The sequence below is a fragment of the Phyllobates terribilis genome, unplaced genomic scaffold (genome assembly GCF_046119375.1).
Source record: "Phyllobates terribilis strain yellow unplaced genomic scaffold, ASM4611937v1 Scaffold_1__5_contigs__length_1240528914, whole genome shotgun sequence".
Lineage (NCBI taxonomy): Eukaryota > Metazoa > Chordata > Amphibia > Anura > Dendrobatidae > Phyllobates > Phyllobates terribilis.
This window is the reverse complement of record NW_027362761.1, coordinates 999559187-999575355: the sequence shown is the minus strand read 5'-3', so window position 1 is coordinate 999575355 and position 16169 is coordinate 999559187. Positions and strand designations below refer to the sequence as shown.

Below are 16169 nucleotides of genomic sequence, written 5' to 3'. Positions count from 1 at the left end.
TTGAGGGAGGGCAATAACCAAGTGAGTGTCAAATTATTATGTTGATTGCGCAATCCACAGAAAACCAAACGGAGGCAATGCTCTGTATGGGAGGATTCAAAGAATCTCTGATCCCGTTTATTTTGCTTAGCATTTTATATTGTTTTGAGTTTATTAATGTCCAATCATCTATTTATATATGGTCATATTATCGTTAGTTCGAAGCACGCTGGAAATTTACAAGGTCAATCCTGGCCTAGACTAGTTAGATAACGGGAGCAGGGTGTCTCGCAGAATGTTCTTGTGAGAAAAGGTCAGTGTGATAAAGTTGCATGGGTAGAGAAAGAAAGAATGTATGTTATGCAAGAGTGATAATAACATGATTTTAAAGCAAGCAGACAAAATGGAGTTGCTCTAGCATGAGTATTAATATGTCCTTTACACTTGGATAGCATGAATATTAATATGTCCTTTACATTCCCCCCTAAAAATTATGTTATTATCAACAATAGAGGTGCTTTCCCAGGGTCATGTTTTGAGCCTGAGGGACATTGGTCTTCACCCAATTAGTGCCCTTGTTACCAATGGAGGCTGTCGCGGCATGTCCATCCCCCCTTGTTCGTTGACATAATCATAAAGCTCTGATCTTCAGACGTGAGATTGGTTGGGGCATGCGGGTAAAGGTCATCATTCCCTTGACATTCAGGTCCTCAATGCAGGTTACATCTGGGAGGTCCGTGTATAGTAGCACTGGATGTTGGTTGACAGTGTCCTCCTTGCTCTCTGATGACTGGCAGGTTTTCCTCTGCTGTTGGGGTTGTCAGGAGCACTTGGTATGGTCCGTCATACAATGGTTCTAGTCCGTGTTTCCGAACATACCTCTTCACATACACATAATCTCCAGGCTTTAGGGTATGACAACCTTCTGCATCAGCTGGATCTGGAATCGAAGATGATACTAACGCATGGGTGTTAGTTAGTGCTTTGGCAAGCTGAATCACATACTGTACAACATAATCTGTTTCTTCTGATAATTGTTGTGGGGTTAATCTAGCTATGGCTGGTTGTGACCCAAATAGTATCTCATAGGGTGACAGTTTGTGTTTCCCTATGGGGGTGGTGTGTATGTGATACAGTGCAATGGGAAGGAGCTTAGGCCTCTGGGCCGTAGTCTCCTGCATCATTTTGGTTAATTGCCTTTTCAGTGTGCCATTCAATCTCTCCACCTTGTCACTTGACTGTGGATGGTAAGGAGTATGTAACGCTACTGTTGATCCGATCATGGTAAGTACTTCTTGATATACACATGAGGAAAAGGCTGGTCCTTGATCACTTTTGATAACTTCTGGGACTCCATACCGGCAAACAACTTCAGAGACCAACTTCTTGGCGGTAGTCTCACAGGAGAACCTGCAGTCGTGACAAAGCCTCTCCTTGCCCAGATCTCCCCAAAATCATGTGCAATCCCGAAGGCGTATCTCGAGTCAGTAAATATATTCACATGTCTTCCTTCGGCCTGTTTACAAGCAGCAATCAGGGCTTTGAGCTCTTCTTCCTGTGCTGACATACTGGGGGGTAAGGCTGCAGCCTCTACCAATGTATCTTCAGTTGTGACAGCATATCCAGTATGAAACCTGCCAGAGGTGTCAGCATATCTTGATCCATCCGTATATAGCGTAAGTTCTGTGTCATCCAAGGGTACTTCCCCCACTAGAACAAGTGGAGTTAACTCCACAGTAATTTTTTCCAGACAATCATGCAGTGGAGCCTCTTTCCCCTCTCCTTCAGGTGTTGGTAGCAGGGTGGCTGGGTTGATGGTGGTGCACCGGTGTAACTTCACATTTTCTGGCAAAATCAACGAACACTGCAGCCGCAGGTGTCTCTGTGTAGACAGATGTTTAGGTTGCTGTGCGGCGTGAGCCGCTCGTAGACAGCTGGGTGAGGCCCTGGCTACCGGGTCCAGATGCGCTGAGTAATAACCGACTGGGCGCTGCTTTGTACAGTGTCTCTGCGTGAGTACTCCGGCTGCATGCCCTCCCGTCTCAGAGACATACAAATGGAAAGGTTGCGCATAGTCTGGGTTTCCAAGGGCAGGGGCTGTCATTATCCTTGACTTTAGTTGCTCAAAGGCTTGTTGCAACAGTTCTTGGTGGTCCTTGTTGTTTACATCAGCCAGAGTGTCTTCTTTTAATGCAGCATATAGGGGCTGTATCAGACGTGAAGCATCTGGGATCCATTGTCTGCAATATGTACATAGTCCGAAGAACCGTTGCAGCTCTATGGGATCTTTTGGGAATGGTAGCAGGTAGATGGCCGTTTTCCTTTCTTTTGTGAGATGTCTGGCACCCTGAGTAAGGCAGTGGCCTAAGAAGACCACTTGACCGAGGCAAAACTGAAGTTTCGAGGCTGAGATTCGACAATTCAGTTTTGCTAGATGCTTGAGGAGGCTAACACTGGCCCTGATGGATATTTTCTCCATGGGGGCACACAAAAGAAGATCATCCACGTATTGTAATAGTACTACCTCAGAGTTGTCCAGCTGCTACGGCAGCAGACAGCTAGATATGTTCTTTGCAAACTGATTAGGGCTATTCTGCGCACCCTGCAGCATCACCGTCCAAGTCAATTGCCTGCCCTGATATGTAAATGCAAAGAGAAACTGACAGTCTTTGTGTAGTGGAATGCTTAAAAAAAGAGTTTGCTAAATCAATTACTGTAAACCAGACAACGTGTATGTGCATCTATTAGAAACTTAAGGATATATGACCATCTAGAGAATTAGTTTACATCACCATATTTTAGCCCTAATGTCAAAGTGGACATAAATATGTGCTGTTGAGGGTAGTGGATTGATCAGCCAACTTATCCTGAGCCCATATTTTAAGGGCTTGACAGAAGTCAACCCCACTCTCATACGTATTGGTGTCTAATGCTCTGTCACACACTGATCATGATGATCTTCCTCATACACATTCCTGGTGTAGTGTGTATTGCTGCCTGTATTGCGGGTGTGCCAAGATGGCCACCACCAGAAGGAAGCACACTACAGGAGGGGTTCGCCAAGATGGCCGCCACCAAACGGACATCTTGTCAGAGGCCGGAGGTGATGCAATGGGTGTAGCAATATGGCCGCTGCAGGATGGGTTAGAACTTTGGGTGGACATAGGATGGGGCACTAGGAGTGGCTTGGGTAGTAGTGAGGGGTGGGCCTCCTGGACGGGGCGCGTGACATGCAACACAATAATCTGCTGACTGGAATTTGTACAGGTCCATCTCCCCCCCCGACTGCCATTATCGGGCGGTGGCTGGAGAGCAGTATCTTTGCAATACACATAACATGGCATCTTTCCCTTATTGTTTGTATTTTCTTCCTCCATCCACCCCCTTTTTTATTTTTGACAAATTCTCTGCTGTTCTGTATCAAGCCAAGGCTGTTTGCTATTCTAGCAGCTGTAACTTGCGCTTATCTGGTAGCTCGCATATTTTAGTTAACCGTTTAAGATTCTCCACATACTTTTTACTTTTTCCCTTCTTTCGATAAACTCAGCGCAGCCTCTTTTTTTTTTTTTTCACATCAGCTGCATTTTTTAGCACTAAACGGTCACAGTCACTGCTGTTACAGTGCTAGATAATTCTCCCTTCTTGACATAAAAATAATTAAAACAACCAGGCTTCATCTCCTCCTCTATTTCAACATACCCCTCACCACAAATCTCATGTTAAACTTTCTTAAACTTTTCAGCATCTTCCAACAATCCACAATCAAATCGTCCCCTATTCTGATGAATTCCTTCATCCCACAATGCAGGCTTAAGTCTGCCCTGCATGGGAAAGTTTAACACCTTAAACACTTTTGGTGCATTCTTAAATGATCTTTTCCCTTCTTGACCGATCATGATATTCATCACATCCTCTCCCTCCTGTCTCTCTCTCTCTCTCACCTCCTGTCTCTCTCTCTCTCACCTCCTCTCACACTCTCTCACCTCCTGTCTCTCTCTCTCTCTCACCTCCTGTCTCTTTCTCTCACCTCCTCTCTCTCTCTCACACCTCCTCTCTCTCTTCCCTCCTCTCTCTCTCTTTCACCTCCTGTCTCTCTCACCTCCTCTCTCTCTCTCTCACCTCCTGTCTCTCTCTCTCACCTCCTGTCTCTCTCTTTCTCACCTCCTCTCTCTCTCTCTCACCTCCTGTCTCTCTCTCTCTTACAGGGGAGACTAATTCTTTCTGCTCCACGGAAACAATGATTAATCACTACAACTGACAAAAGATCATTAATTTGTGAACAGCACGAGTCCGACCGGACCTGCCAGCTATTCCACTGACTTTATTTCACCCCCTCCTATCGGGGGGTCTCGAACGGCCATATGAAAGGAGGAGAACTCTCGTCTGCAGAGACGTCCAAAAGGGGACGCAGTCCATTGACGCCCGCCGATTCGGCAGGGTAAGGTCCCTCTCCCACAGTCCCAGTAATAAGTTGGCTTATGCCAGGGCAAAGGCTGAACCCATGGCTGTACCCTGGAGCTGTAGTTAGAAGGACCCTTTAAACGTAAAAGACATTATGTGTAAGAGAGAATTCCAAGAGTTCCATCACCAATTCGGGAATATCACTGGGTAAGTTAGATGAATTTAAGTAGAAACCAGCAGCCCTCAAACCATTTACATGTCTAATATTCGTGTACAGAGATTCTACGTCTCCTGTCACCAATATCATGTCAGAACTTAGGCATAAGCCATCTACTCTCTACCAATGGCTGTAGTTTGCTGTCAATCCATCGATTGATGTTTTCTAGATAATTACCCGCACCTGAAATGATGGGGCGACCAGGTGGTGTAGACATACTCTTGTGAAGTTTTGTTAGCAAATACAGCGTGGAAATGGTAGGTTCACTGATATGTAATGCCAAAGCCAGTTCCTTGGTGATGACCCCATTTGTTACTGCTTTATTAATGTTCTTAGATAACTGTACGGAGAAGGAGGATAATGGATTAAACGTCAAACGCTTGTAGCAAGTTCCATTGTTCAATTGTCCAAAAGACTCCTTCTCATACATATCTTTGGGCCACAATACAATATTCCCACCTTTGTTGTCTGGCTTTAGCAACACATCAGGAAGATTTTGAAGGGTCATTAAGTGTTCGCGTTCCCCCCTTATCATTTTGTACGTATCGTGGAATATGCCCAAAAACTTTTGTTACCACTTGCACAAAGAGATCAATATTAGCATAAGTAGATAGGGGGAAAAAATTTTTTACTTTGTTTTTATTGCTGTTGGAATCTTACCTCTCTCTTCAGTGTTATGTTCTATAGCAAGTTCCTCTAGTGTTCGTATGGCTATTTGTTCTTTCTCTGTAGGGAATAAAGTATGAAGGTGGTCATAGTAGAAACATTTTTTAAACATTAAGGACCTTGCGAACAAATGAAGGTCTTTTACTGCCGTAAATACATCAAATCTACTTTTTGGTGAAAAGGAGAGACCCTTACTCAATAATGTGAGATCTGTATCGGTTAATTTGTGTTTACTCAAGTTAATTACCTTATTATCTCCATTGCCTAAAAACGTCTGTTTGTATGGCCTGCGTCTATATGTATGGAAATTAGTGTCACGCGTTCTTTTGAGACTTAATCCTGATCTTGTAGTAATAGATGAAGATGACATTCCTGATGATTCGCTTAGAGATGATAGCGATGTGACTGAGGATGTGCGTTGCGTGCGAGGGGGTTGGGTAGTTGGTTTCCTCCAGTGATATACCGCATTGGATGAAAAATCTCTCTGATCTCTTGACATTTTCAACGATTGTGTGTCATGAATTTTTTTGACACATAAGTCCATGTTTTTTTAAATTTGTGCATCAAATGCCTGAAGTTTCTCATCGGGGCATGTAGTTCTAAGTTTGCCCTGTGCTTCATCAATGGAGTTATCAAGAGCCGAAATTGTCTTACTGTTGTGATCTATAAGCAACTGCATGAGTCCAAAAGAGCACTTATTGCACATATCCTCCCAGCCAGAAATAAAGTCACTATCATCAACCACAAAGATGGGAATCACTCGCACCCTCAACCCTCTCGGAATTAATTTATTGGTGACATATCTTTGTAAAAATGCTCTATTCCACTATATTTAAGTCCACTTAATTAACAAGTCTTGAATATATTGAACCTGGTTGTCGCAATTTTGATCACTCTCAACTTGCTATTCGGCACCACATGAGCCAAAGACCTGATCCATCTGACCGAGCCAAGTTTGTTCCTTGGCCCTAAAATCCATATCTGTTGAGAACAAAGACACTGTACATGACACAGTAACAATATATGTTATATAATGTATATTGGTGACAGGAGATGTAGAATCTCTGTACATGAATATTAGACATGTAGATGGTTGAAGGACTGTTGGTTACTTACCCAGTGATATGGCCGAATTGGTAATGGAACTCTTAGAATTCTCTCTTACACATATTACGTTTAAAGGGTCCTTCTACCTACAGCTCCAAGGTACAGCAATGGGTGCAGCCTTTGCCCCGGCATACGCCAACTTATTCCTGGGGCTGTGGGAGAGGGGTCTTACCCCGCCCGATGGGCGGGCGTTAATGGACTGCGTCCCCTTTTGGATGCAGTACATTGATGATATTCTGCTGATCTGGCAGGGTCCTGCTGAAGCACTGCTGGAGTTAATGGAGTCTCTTAATAACAACAACATGAATATTCACATCACACATTCATGGGATCGGGATTCAATTAATTTTTTGGATGTGACCCTTAAGAGAGATAGGAATAACTTTCTACAAACTAACATCTATAGGAAGGATCGTTCCACTAATATGTTGCTCCATGCGACGTCCTCCCATCCCCCACACATGATTCAATCTGTACCAACTGGCCAATTCCTGCGCTTGCGGAGGATTTGCTCTGATGATACTGAATTTGATAAACAAGCGGAAGATTTGAAAAATAGATTCTATGAGAGAGGGTACAGCAGACGTATGGTAAAGAGAGCATACCATCATGCATAACACTCTGTCCGACACGATCTGCTGTATAAAACTAAGACCCCCAAAATGGAGGATAAAGTAAGATTTATTACACGCTACCATGGACAATTTGGACGTATGAGGGATTGTTTGACAAGGGCATGGCCGATCCTGCTGATAGATCCCACCTTGGCAAAAATCCTTCCTGATCAGCCGTGTATCACCGTACGTTGGTTTAGAAACTTACGGGATCAACTCGTACATAGCCAATACCATGTAGAACCTAAAAACACTATCCTAGATGCCTCAAGTCCTGAGCCTGGGAGTGTACCGTGTGGTCGGTGTGTTGCGTGCCTTAATTTGGAAAGAGCCAACACATTTACAAACTCGTCTGGTTTGAAAATATATGAAATTAGAAGTCGTATTACATGCACCTCACGTTATGTAATTTATTATGCTATATGCCCATGTGGGTTGATTTATGTTGGCCTAACCACACGCCAACTTAAAGTGAGGATAAGGGAGCATGTGTTATGCATTATTGCAGCAATTGATTGCATGGACACTTCCACACTCAGAATGTTACCATGACACTTTAAGTTATTCCATGGGTGTGACAGCTCCCTGCTAAAAGTGAGAGGGATTGACTCACTAAATATTGGGATTCGTGGTGGCAGGTTGAGCCAGCGTTTGGCTCAACTTGAGTCACGATGGATTTGAAGTCTGAGCACGGTACATCCAAATGGCTTCAATGAGAATTTATGTTTTGCTCCCTTCCTTTGATCACTCTCTGACTGCTGCATACATGTATATTGTTTTTATGTTTTTTTACCCCTTACTGGCCCAGGGCGTATTAGTATGCCCAGGCCATCACGTCCGGTTCAGTGAGGGCTCCGGCGCTGAGCCCGCACTGAACCGGGCACATGTCAGCTGATTCTTACTGTTGACATGCGCCCGCGACAGCCCCGGGGGGAATCGCGATCCACCCGTGGCTGTTAACATGTTAAATGCCGCTGTCAATCTCTGACAGCGGCATTTAACATCGCAGCGCCTGAAGCATGGCATTAGCCCCACCCATCGGTGATCGCGGGTCACCGATGGGTGGTCATGACAACCCTGGGTCTGCAGCAGACGCCAGTGGTTGTCATGTAAAGATTACTATGAGCGCCACATAGTGGTTGGCACTCATAGTACAGGAGCATTTCTGCTACATACAGGTGATCGGACAGTTGCTGCTTCTAGTCTCCTATGGAGACTATAGAAACAAGCAAAAAGTTAAAAAAAAAGTTTTCAAAAATATTAAAAAAATAAAAAAATATAAAAGTTTAAATCACCCCCCTTTTGCGCCATTCAAAATAAAATAATAAAAAATAAACCCCACAGACACATATTTGGTATCGCCGATCTATCAATATAAAAAAAGAATTAATCTGATCGGTAAACAGCGTAATAAGAAAAAAATTCTAAACGCCAGAATTACGTTTTTTTGGTCGCCACAACATTGCAATAAAATGCAATAACGGGCAATCATATCATCGGATCTACCCCAAAATGGTATCAATAAAAACGTCAGCTCGGCGCGCCAAAAATAAGCCCTCACCCGGCCCCAGATCCCGTTTTTTTAGCAAACTTTGGATTTTTTTTTCACCACTTAAATAAAAAAGAACCTGTACATGTTTGGTGTCTACGAACTCGTAATGACCTGGAAAATAATAATTGCAGGTCAGTTTTAGCATTCAGTGAACGTAAAAACAACAACAAAAAAAAAAAACATCTGTGGTATTGCAATTTCTTTTGCAATTTCACCGCACTTGGAATTTTTTCCCGTTTTCCAGTACATGATATGGTAAAACTAGTAATGGCGTTTAAAAGTACAACTCGCCCGCAAAAAATAAGCCCTCAAATGGCCATATTGACGAAAAAATAAAAACGGTATGGGTCTGGGAACAAGGGGAGCAAAAAACGAAAATGCAAAAACGGAAAATCCCAAGGTTGCGAAGGGGTTAATCTATACCTACGCTTTGTGAATCATCTGTTGATGGGTGTGGCCTATGCCGTTGCTGGCCATGATGGGTTAATGCCACGGGTTAATTTTTGCGATGGGAATCTACTTCATCTCGTGGACGGTCTTTTCCACACTTTGGTACATCAAATACTATGGAACTCTATGGATGGCCTTGTTACTGTACTATGCTGTCATATGAGTTATTGTGATAACCACATGTTATCCAGTTCCAGTGACATAACTGGATGGCCATACCTGAACATGCACAAATTGTGTTTGGGGTGTTTGGGGTCTGGCCATGTCCGTGGTGGACATTATTTTGCCCTTTGATGTGTATGCGTGCATGTGTAGGGGGTGTGCATGTGTGTGCACGTGCTTGTGGGCGGAGCGCCCGCATGCTTGTGCACGTACCCATGTACACGGGCACAATTACATGGATGTGCATGGATTGCCACACATCTATCTGCAGATTGAAGGTCCGGCTTAGTTATGGATGGCTTTTTTGTCTCATCAGCCCTATTCTCATGGGATTGCTCGCCATTGGTGGCTATGTATTATATTGTGGTGAATATTATATACTAGTGTGTCACCCTAGCCTGGATGCCACAAATATAATAAAGCTGTGTCTGAGAGCAAGGGGGAGGTTCTCTGGTCAGGGGAACATTAGCATGCAATACCTCCTGTCTCAGGCCAGTAGGGGGAGCAGGCTGCCCCTATAAAAGCTGGAACTGGGGGCAGGGTTAGGGAGAACTGGACGACCTGTCTCTGGATAGAGAAGTGTCCCAGAGCAGTGAGGGACAGTTGTATTGCACATTAAGAGGACTTGTGGCAGTAGGAGAGCCACAAGCCAGGGACAAGAGGTGAAGTACGCCTGTCCTGGCAGATAAAGAACCAAATTTACCAGACTTTGGCGTCTGAGGCTGTGAGGATTCCGCGTCCTACAGCAGATAACCAGTCCGCAGGGGACTGTACGTTCCTTGGCCTAAGAAGCCCGGAGGCTCCGCCACAGCAGAAGGGACCAGCAGAGCCATACCAGGCCGGGAGTAGAAAGGAACCCACGTTGCAAACCATACGGGCGAGAGGACACGGTGAGCTCGGGACCGTGGGCTGTTACCCTACCAGGAGGAGATAGCCAGAAGGAGCGCAGAGAGCACGGTAGGCCTACACCCTCACCCCGACCAGGGCCAATTTCCCGTTTGCACTCAGACGTCCAGGCCCCCTCCTACCCGGGCCTGTTTGTGGGTCAGTTCACCTGTTCTAGTAAAGACCCTGGACTGCAATCTGTTGTCTGTATGCTCCTTGCTCTTCCAGCACTAACGGTACTGGGACATCCTGCACCATCACCCCCATCTTCCATTATACTGCCCTGGGGCCGCACTCTTCCCGTGGGGAGTCACACTATCTCAGCTGCATACATCATCAGCCCCAGCGGACTACCTGGCAGCGGGGGTCCGCACTGACCGCAATCCACGGGTGGCGTAGTCGGACACATCAACAGCGCGTCGCAGACTACCAATGGTCTGACCACCCTGAGCCACGGAACCGGGTTGCCACTACTACCCCCATCGTTTCCCGATTGCCCGGCTCTGAGTGCCCCACGGCCCAGGGGACGAGTCACTAGTATCTGATGGATCTGTTATATAGTCACTATGTGAACATTATATACTAATATCTGATTTACTGACTATGTCATCATTAAGTATCTATATATATTTTAGTGTTATATTCTCATGAGATTGTCCTGTATCGATGGTTATGTATAACATCATTATGAATATTATATGTTATTATCTGATTGATTTGCTATATGGTCACCAGTGAGCATTATATACTAATATGTTAACTACTGACTATGAAATCACTGAGTGTCAAAAATAATATATATATATATATATATATATATATATATATACTCTTTTGTGTATAGTATAGGGCAACTTTCATGCATTGGTGGATCTGTGAATTGTGCAGGACCTGAACATATGCGCACCAAGGGCCTGATGTGCGTCCTGTGACTTTCAGCATCTCCCTGCAAGGACCAGCATGGTCACATGGGCCCATGTGACGGTCACGGGCTCCATTGCATGACGCCGACGTCGCTAGTCGACCCGGCAACTGTGACGCTACATGGGTCATCATTGGCCCTCCCACATATTTTGATTGGGTGACATCTCACTCAAATTGACCCACCTGACTTTGTGATTCATGCCCCCTGAAGAAGGCAGCGCAGAAACGCGCGTTGGGGTGGACACATGGCACCTCTGTGAGCTCCTGTATCCTGTGGTACTGTGCCTGGGTATGAAAACATTCATTCATTAATTTATATGTACACAAAGGAATACATTGCTATCTAGTAGTGTTGAGCGAACATGCTCGACACTGCTCGGTACTCGCTCGAGCATCACGCTACTCAGGATGTTCGGCGAGCACCGATCATTTCCGGGTTACTCGGGTGGGAGCTCGGGTCTCCGCCCTGCATGTTTGGTTCTCTTTACAGAGCCAATGAACAGGCAGGGATTGCCAGCCAGTCACTGTAATGCCGCAGCCATATTGGTTGTGGGCATTACATTGATTGGCTGGCCGCACAGCGTCACCTCGAGTATTTAAAACCGGGCGCCGCCATCTTGGACACAGACGGCTGGGATCAGACAATGTAGGGACAGCGCTGCTGATTTAGGGAGAGATATATACTCCGAAATAGTTAGTGTAGGGTCTGTAGAGGCTGCCTAATCAAACAAACAGTCCTTCTCAGGACTAATATCCATCCCAGATATCAGGCAGGCAGGCAGGCTGTATAGGAGACGCAGTGGTTATACCAGCAAACACTGCATTACAGTCCTGTGTGCTCCTGTTGCTGAAATTGCTGGACTTAGCTCCAGGTCTCGGGGGCCAGGAAAAATCCTTTTTTTTCATCTAAATCCTCTTTTTTTTTTCCTCCTTAACACTGTACAAATACACGTCTTATTAACCTTTTGGTGCCCCCCCCTCCCCCCCAAAAAAAAGTGTGTCTCTGATTTTCAGACACAAATATATCTGTTGAAAATAGTCTGGTGTAGGCTAGAGAAACAGAAGTGTGGTTTTGCAATTCCATGGTTCAAACATCTGTATTATCCACTTTTGGGCCATTTGTATCTAAAAAAAAAACAGTTTGAGTGTGTCGCTCACTGTTCAGCCGCAAATATATATATTTAAAAAAGTTTGGTATACACCAGTAAATTATAACTGTGGTTTTGTTGCTCCACGGTTAAAAATCTCTATTATCCTGCTTTTGGCATTTTTTGCCGTAAAAAAAAAACTAATAGTGTCTCCCTGATTTTTCAGACACAAATATATCTGTTGAAAATAGTCTGGCGTAGGCCAGAGAGACAGAAGTGTGGTTTTGCAGTTCCACGGTTCAAACCTCTGTATTATCCACTTTTGGGCCATTTGTATCTAAAAAAAACAGTTTGAGTGTGTCGCTCACTTTTCAGCCGCAAATATATATATTTAAAAAAGTCTGGCATACACCAGTCAATTATAACTGTGGTTTTGCTGTTCCACGGTAAAAAATCTCTATTATCCTGCTTTTGGCATTTTTTGCCGTAAAAAAAAACTAATAGTGTCTCCTTGATTTTTCAGACACAAATATATCTGTTGAAAATAGTCTGGTGTAGGCCAGAGAGACAGAAGTGTGGTTTTGCAGTTCCACGGTTCAAACCTCTGTATTATCCACTTTTGGGCCATTTGTATCTAAAAAAAAACAGTTTGAGTGTGTTGCTCACTTTTCAGCCGCAAATATATATTTTTAAAAAAGTCTGGCATACACCAGTAAATTATAACTGTGGTTTTGCTGTTCCACGGTAAAAAATCTCTATTATCCTGCTTTTGGCATTTTTTGCCGCAAAAAAAAAACTAATAGTGTCTCCCTGATTTTTCAGACACAAATATATCTGTTGAAAATAGTCTGGTGTAGGCCAGAGAGACAGAAGTGTGGTTTTGCAGTTCCACGGTTCAAACCTCTGAATTATCCACTTTTGGGCCATTTGTATCTAAAAAAACCCAGTTTGAGTGTGTCACTCACTTTTCAGCCGCAAATATATATATTTAAAAAAGTCTGGTATACACCAGTCAATTATAACTGTGGTTTTGCTGTTCCACGGTAAAAAATCTCTATTATCCTGCTTTTGGCATTTTTTGCCGTAAAAAAAAACTAATAGTGTCTCCTTGATTTTTCAGACACAAATATATCTGTTGAAAATAGTCTGGTGTAGGTCAGAGAGAGAGAAGTGTGGTTTTGCAGTTCCACGGTTCAAACCTCTGTATTATCCACTTTTGGGCCATTTGTATCTAAAAAAAACCAGTTTGAGTGTGTTGCTCACTTTTCAGCCGCAAATATATATATTTAAAAAAGTCTGGCATACACCAGTCAATTATAACTGTGGTTTTGCTGTTCCACGGTAAAAAATCTCTATTATCCTGCTTTTGGCATTTTTTGCCGTAAAAAAAAACTAATAGTGTCTCCTTGATTTTTCAGACACAAATATATCTGTTGAAAATAGTCTGGTGTAGGCCAGAGAGACAGAAGTGTGGTTTTGCAGTTCCACGGTTCAAACCTCTGAATTATCCACTTTTGGGCCATTTGTATCTAAAAAAACCCAGTTTGAGTGTGTCACTCACTTTTCAGCCGCAAATATATATATTTAAAAAAGTCTGGTATACACCAGTCAATTATAACTGTGGTTTTGCTGTTCCACGGTAAAAAATCTCTATTATCCTGCTTTTGGCATTTTTTGCCGTAAAGAAAAACTAATAGTGTCTCCTTGATTTTTCAGACACAAATATATCTGTTGAAAATAGTCTGGTGTAGGCCAGAGAGAGAGAAGTGTGGTTTTGCAGTTCCATGGTTCAAACCTCTGTATTATCCACTTTTGGGCCATTTGTATCTAAAAAAAAACAGTTTGAGTGTGTTGCTCACTTTTCAGCCGCAAATATATATATTTAAAAAAGTCTGGCATACACCAGTAAATTATAACTGTGGTTTTGCTGTTCCACGGTAAAAAATCTCTATTATCCTGCTTTTGGCATTTTTTGCCATAAAAAAAAACTAATAGTGTCTCCTTGATTTTTCAGACACAAATATATCTGTTGAAAATAGTCTGGTGTAGGCCAGAGAGACAGAAGTGTGGTTTTGCAGTTCCACGGTTCAAACCTCTGTATTATCCACTTTTGGGCCATTTGTATCTAAAAAAAAACAGTTTGAGTGTGTTGCTCACTTTTCAGCCGCAAATATATATATTTAAAAAAGTCTGGCATACACCAGTAAATTATAACTGTGGTTTTGCTGTTCCACGGTAAAAAATCTCTATTATCCTGCTTTTGGCATTTTTTGCCGTAAAAAAAAACTAATAGTGTCTCCTTGATTTTTCAGACACAAATATATCTGTTGAAAATAGTCTGGTGTAGGCCAGAGAAACAGAAGTGTGGTTTTGCAGTTCCACGGTTCAAACCTCTGTATTATCCACTTTTGGGCCATTTGTATCTAAAAAAAACCAGTTTGAGTGTGTCGCTCACTTTTCAGCCGCAAATATATATATTTAAAAAAGTCTTGTATACACCAGTAAATTATAACTGTGGTTTTGCTGTTCCACAGTAAAAAATCTCTATTAGCCTGCTTTTGGCATTTTTTGCCATAAAAAAAAAACTAATAGTGTCTCCCTGATTTTTCAGACACAAATATATCTGTTGAAAATAGTCTGGTGTAGGCCAGAGAGACAGAAGTGTGGTTTTGCAGTTCCACGGTTCAAACCTCTGAATTATCCACTTTTGGGCCATTTGTATCTAAAAAAAACAGTTTGAGTGTGTCGCTCACTTTTCAGCCGCAAATATATATATTTAAAAAAGTCTGGTATACACCAGTAAATTATAACTGTGGTTTTGCTGCTGTACGGTAAAAAATCTCTATTATCCTGCGTTTGGCATTTTTTGCCGCAAAAAAAAAACTAATAGTGTCTCCCTGATTTTTCAGACAGCAATATATCTGTTGAAAATAGTCTGGTGTAGGCCAGAGAGACAGAAGTGTGGTTTTGCAGTTCCACGGTTCAAACCTCTGTATTATCCACTTTTGGGCCATTTGTATCTAAAAAAAAACAGTTTGAGTGTGTCGCTCACTTTTCAGCAGCAAATATATATATTTAAAAAAGTCTGGCATACACCAGTCAATTATAACTGTGGTTTTGCTGTTCCACGGTAAAAAATCTCTATTATCCTGCTTTTGGCATTTTTTGCCGTAAAAAAAAACTAATAGTGTCTCCTTGATTTTTCAGACACAAATATATCTGTTGAAAATAGTCTGGTGTAGGCCAGAGAAACAGAAGTGTGGTTTTGCAGTTCCACGGTTCAAACCTCTGTATTATCCACTTTTGGGCCATTTGTATCTAAAAAAAACCAGTTTGAGTGTGTCGCTCACTTTTCAGCCGCAAATATATATATTTAAAAAAGTCTTGTATACACCAGTAAATTATAACTGTGGTTTTGCTGTTCCACAGTAAAAAATCCCTATTAGCCTGCTTTTGGCATTTTTTGCCATAAAAAAAAAACTAATAGTGTCTCCCTGATTTTTCAGACACAAATATATCTGTTGAAAATAGTCTGGTGTAGGCCAGAGAGACAGAAGTGTGGTTTTGCAGTTCCACGGTTCAAACCTCTGAATTATCCACTTTTGGGCCATTTGTATCTAAAAAAAACAGTTTGAGTGTGTCGCTCACTTTTCAGCCGCAAATATATATATTTAAAAAAGTCTGGTATACACCAGTAAATTATAACTGTGGTTTTGCTGCTGTACGGTAAAAAATCTCTATTATCCTGCTTTTGGCATTTTTTGCCGCAAAAAAAAAACTAATAGTGTCTCCCTGATTTTTCAGACAGCAATATATCTGTTGAAAATAGTCTGGTGTAGGCCAGAGAGACAGAAGTGTGGTTTTGCAGTTCCACGGTTCAAACCTCTGTATTATCCACTTTTGGGCCATTTGTATCTAAAAAAAAACAGTTTGAGTGTGTCGCTCACTTTTCAGCCGCAAATATATATATTTAAAAAAGTCTGGCATACACCAGTCAATTATAACTGTGGTTTTGCTGTTCCACGGTAAAAAATCTCTATTATCCTGCTTTTGGCATTTTTTGCCGTAAAAAAAAACTAATAGTGTCTCCTTGATTTTTCAGACACAAATATATCTGTTGAAAA

At 42.6% G+C, this 16169-nt stretch overlaps 1 protein-coding gene across 1 annotated transcript in view; it reads right to left on the bottom strand.

Moving 5' to 3' along the window:
* Positions 1 to 5762, bottom strand: part of LOC141163076 (uncharacterized) — a 100296-nt gene extending 94534 nt beyond the window's left edge. Inside the window, exon 1 of the mRNA XM_073649125.1 lies at positions 5258 to 5762. Coding sequence (XP_073505226.1) covers positions 5258 to 5762 — 505 coding nt within the window. The remainder of the gene's footprint in view (positions 1 to 5257) is intronic.
* Between the last annotated feature and the right edge of the window lie 10407 nt (positions 5763 to 16169).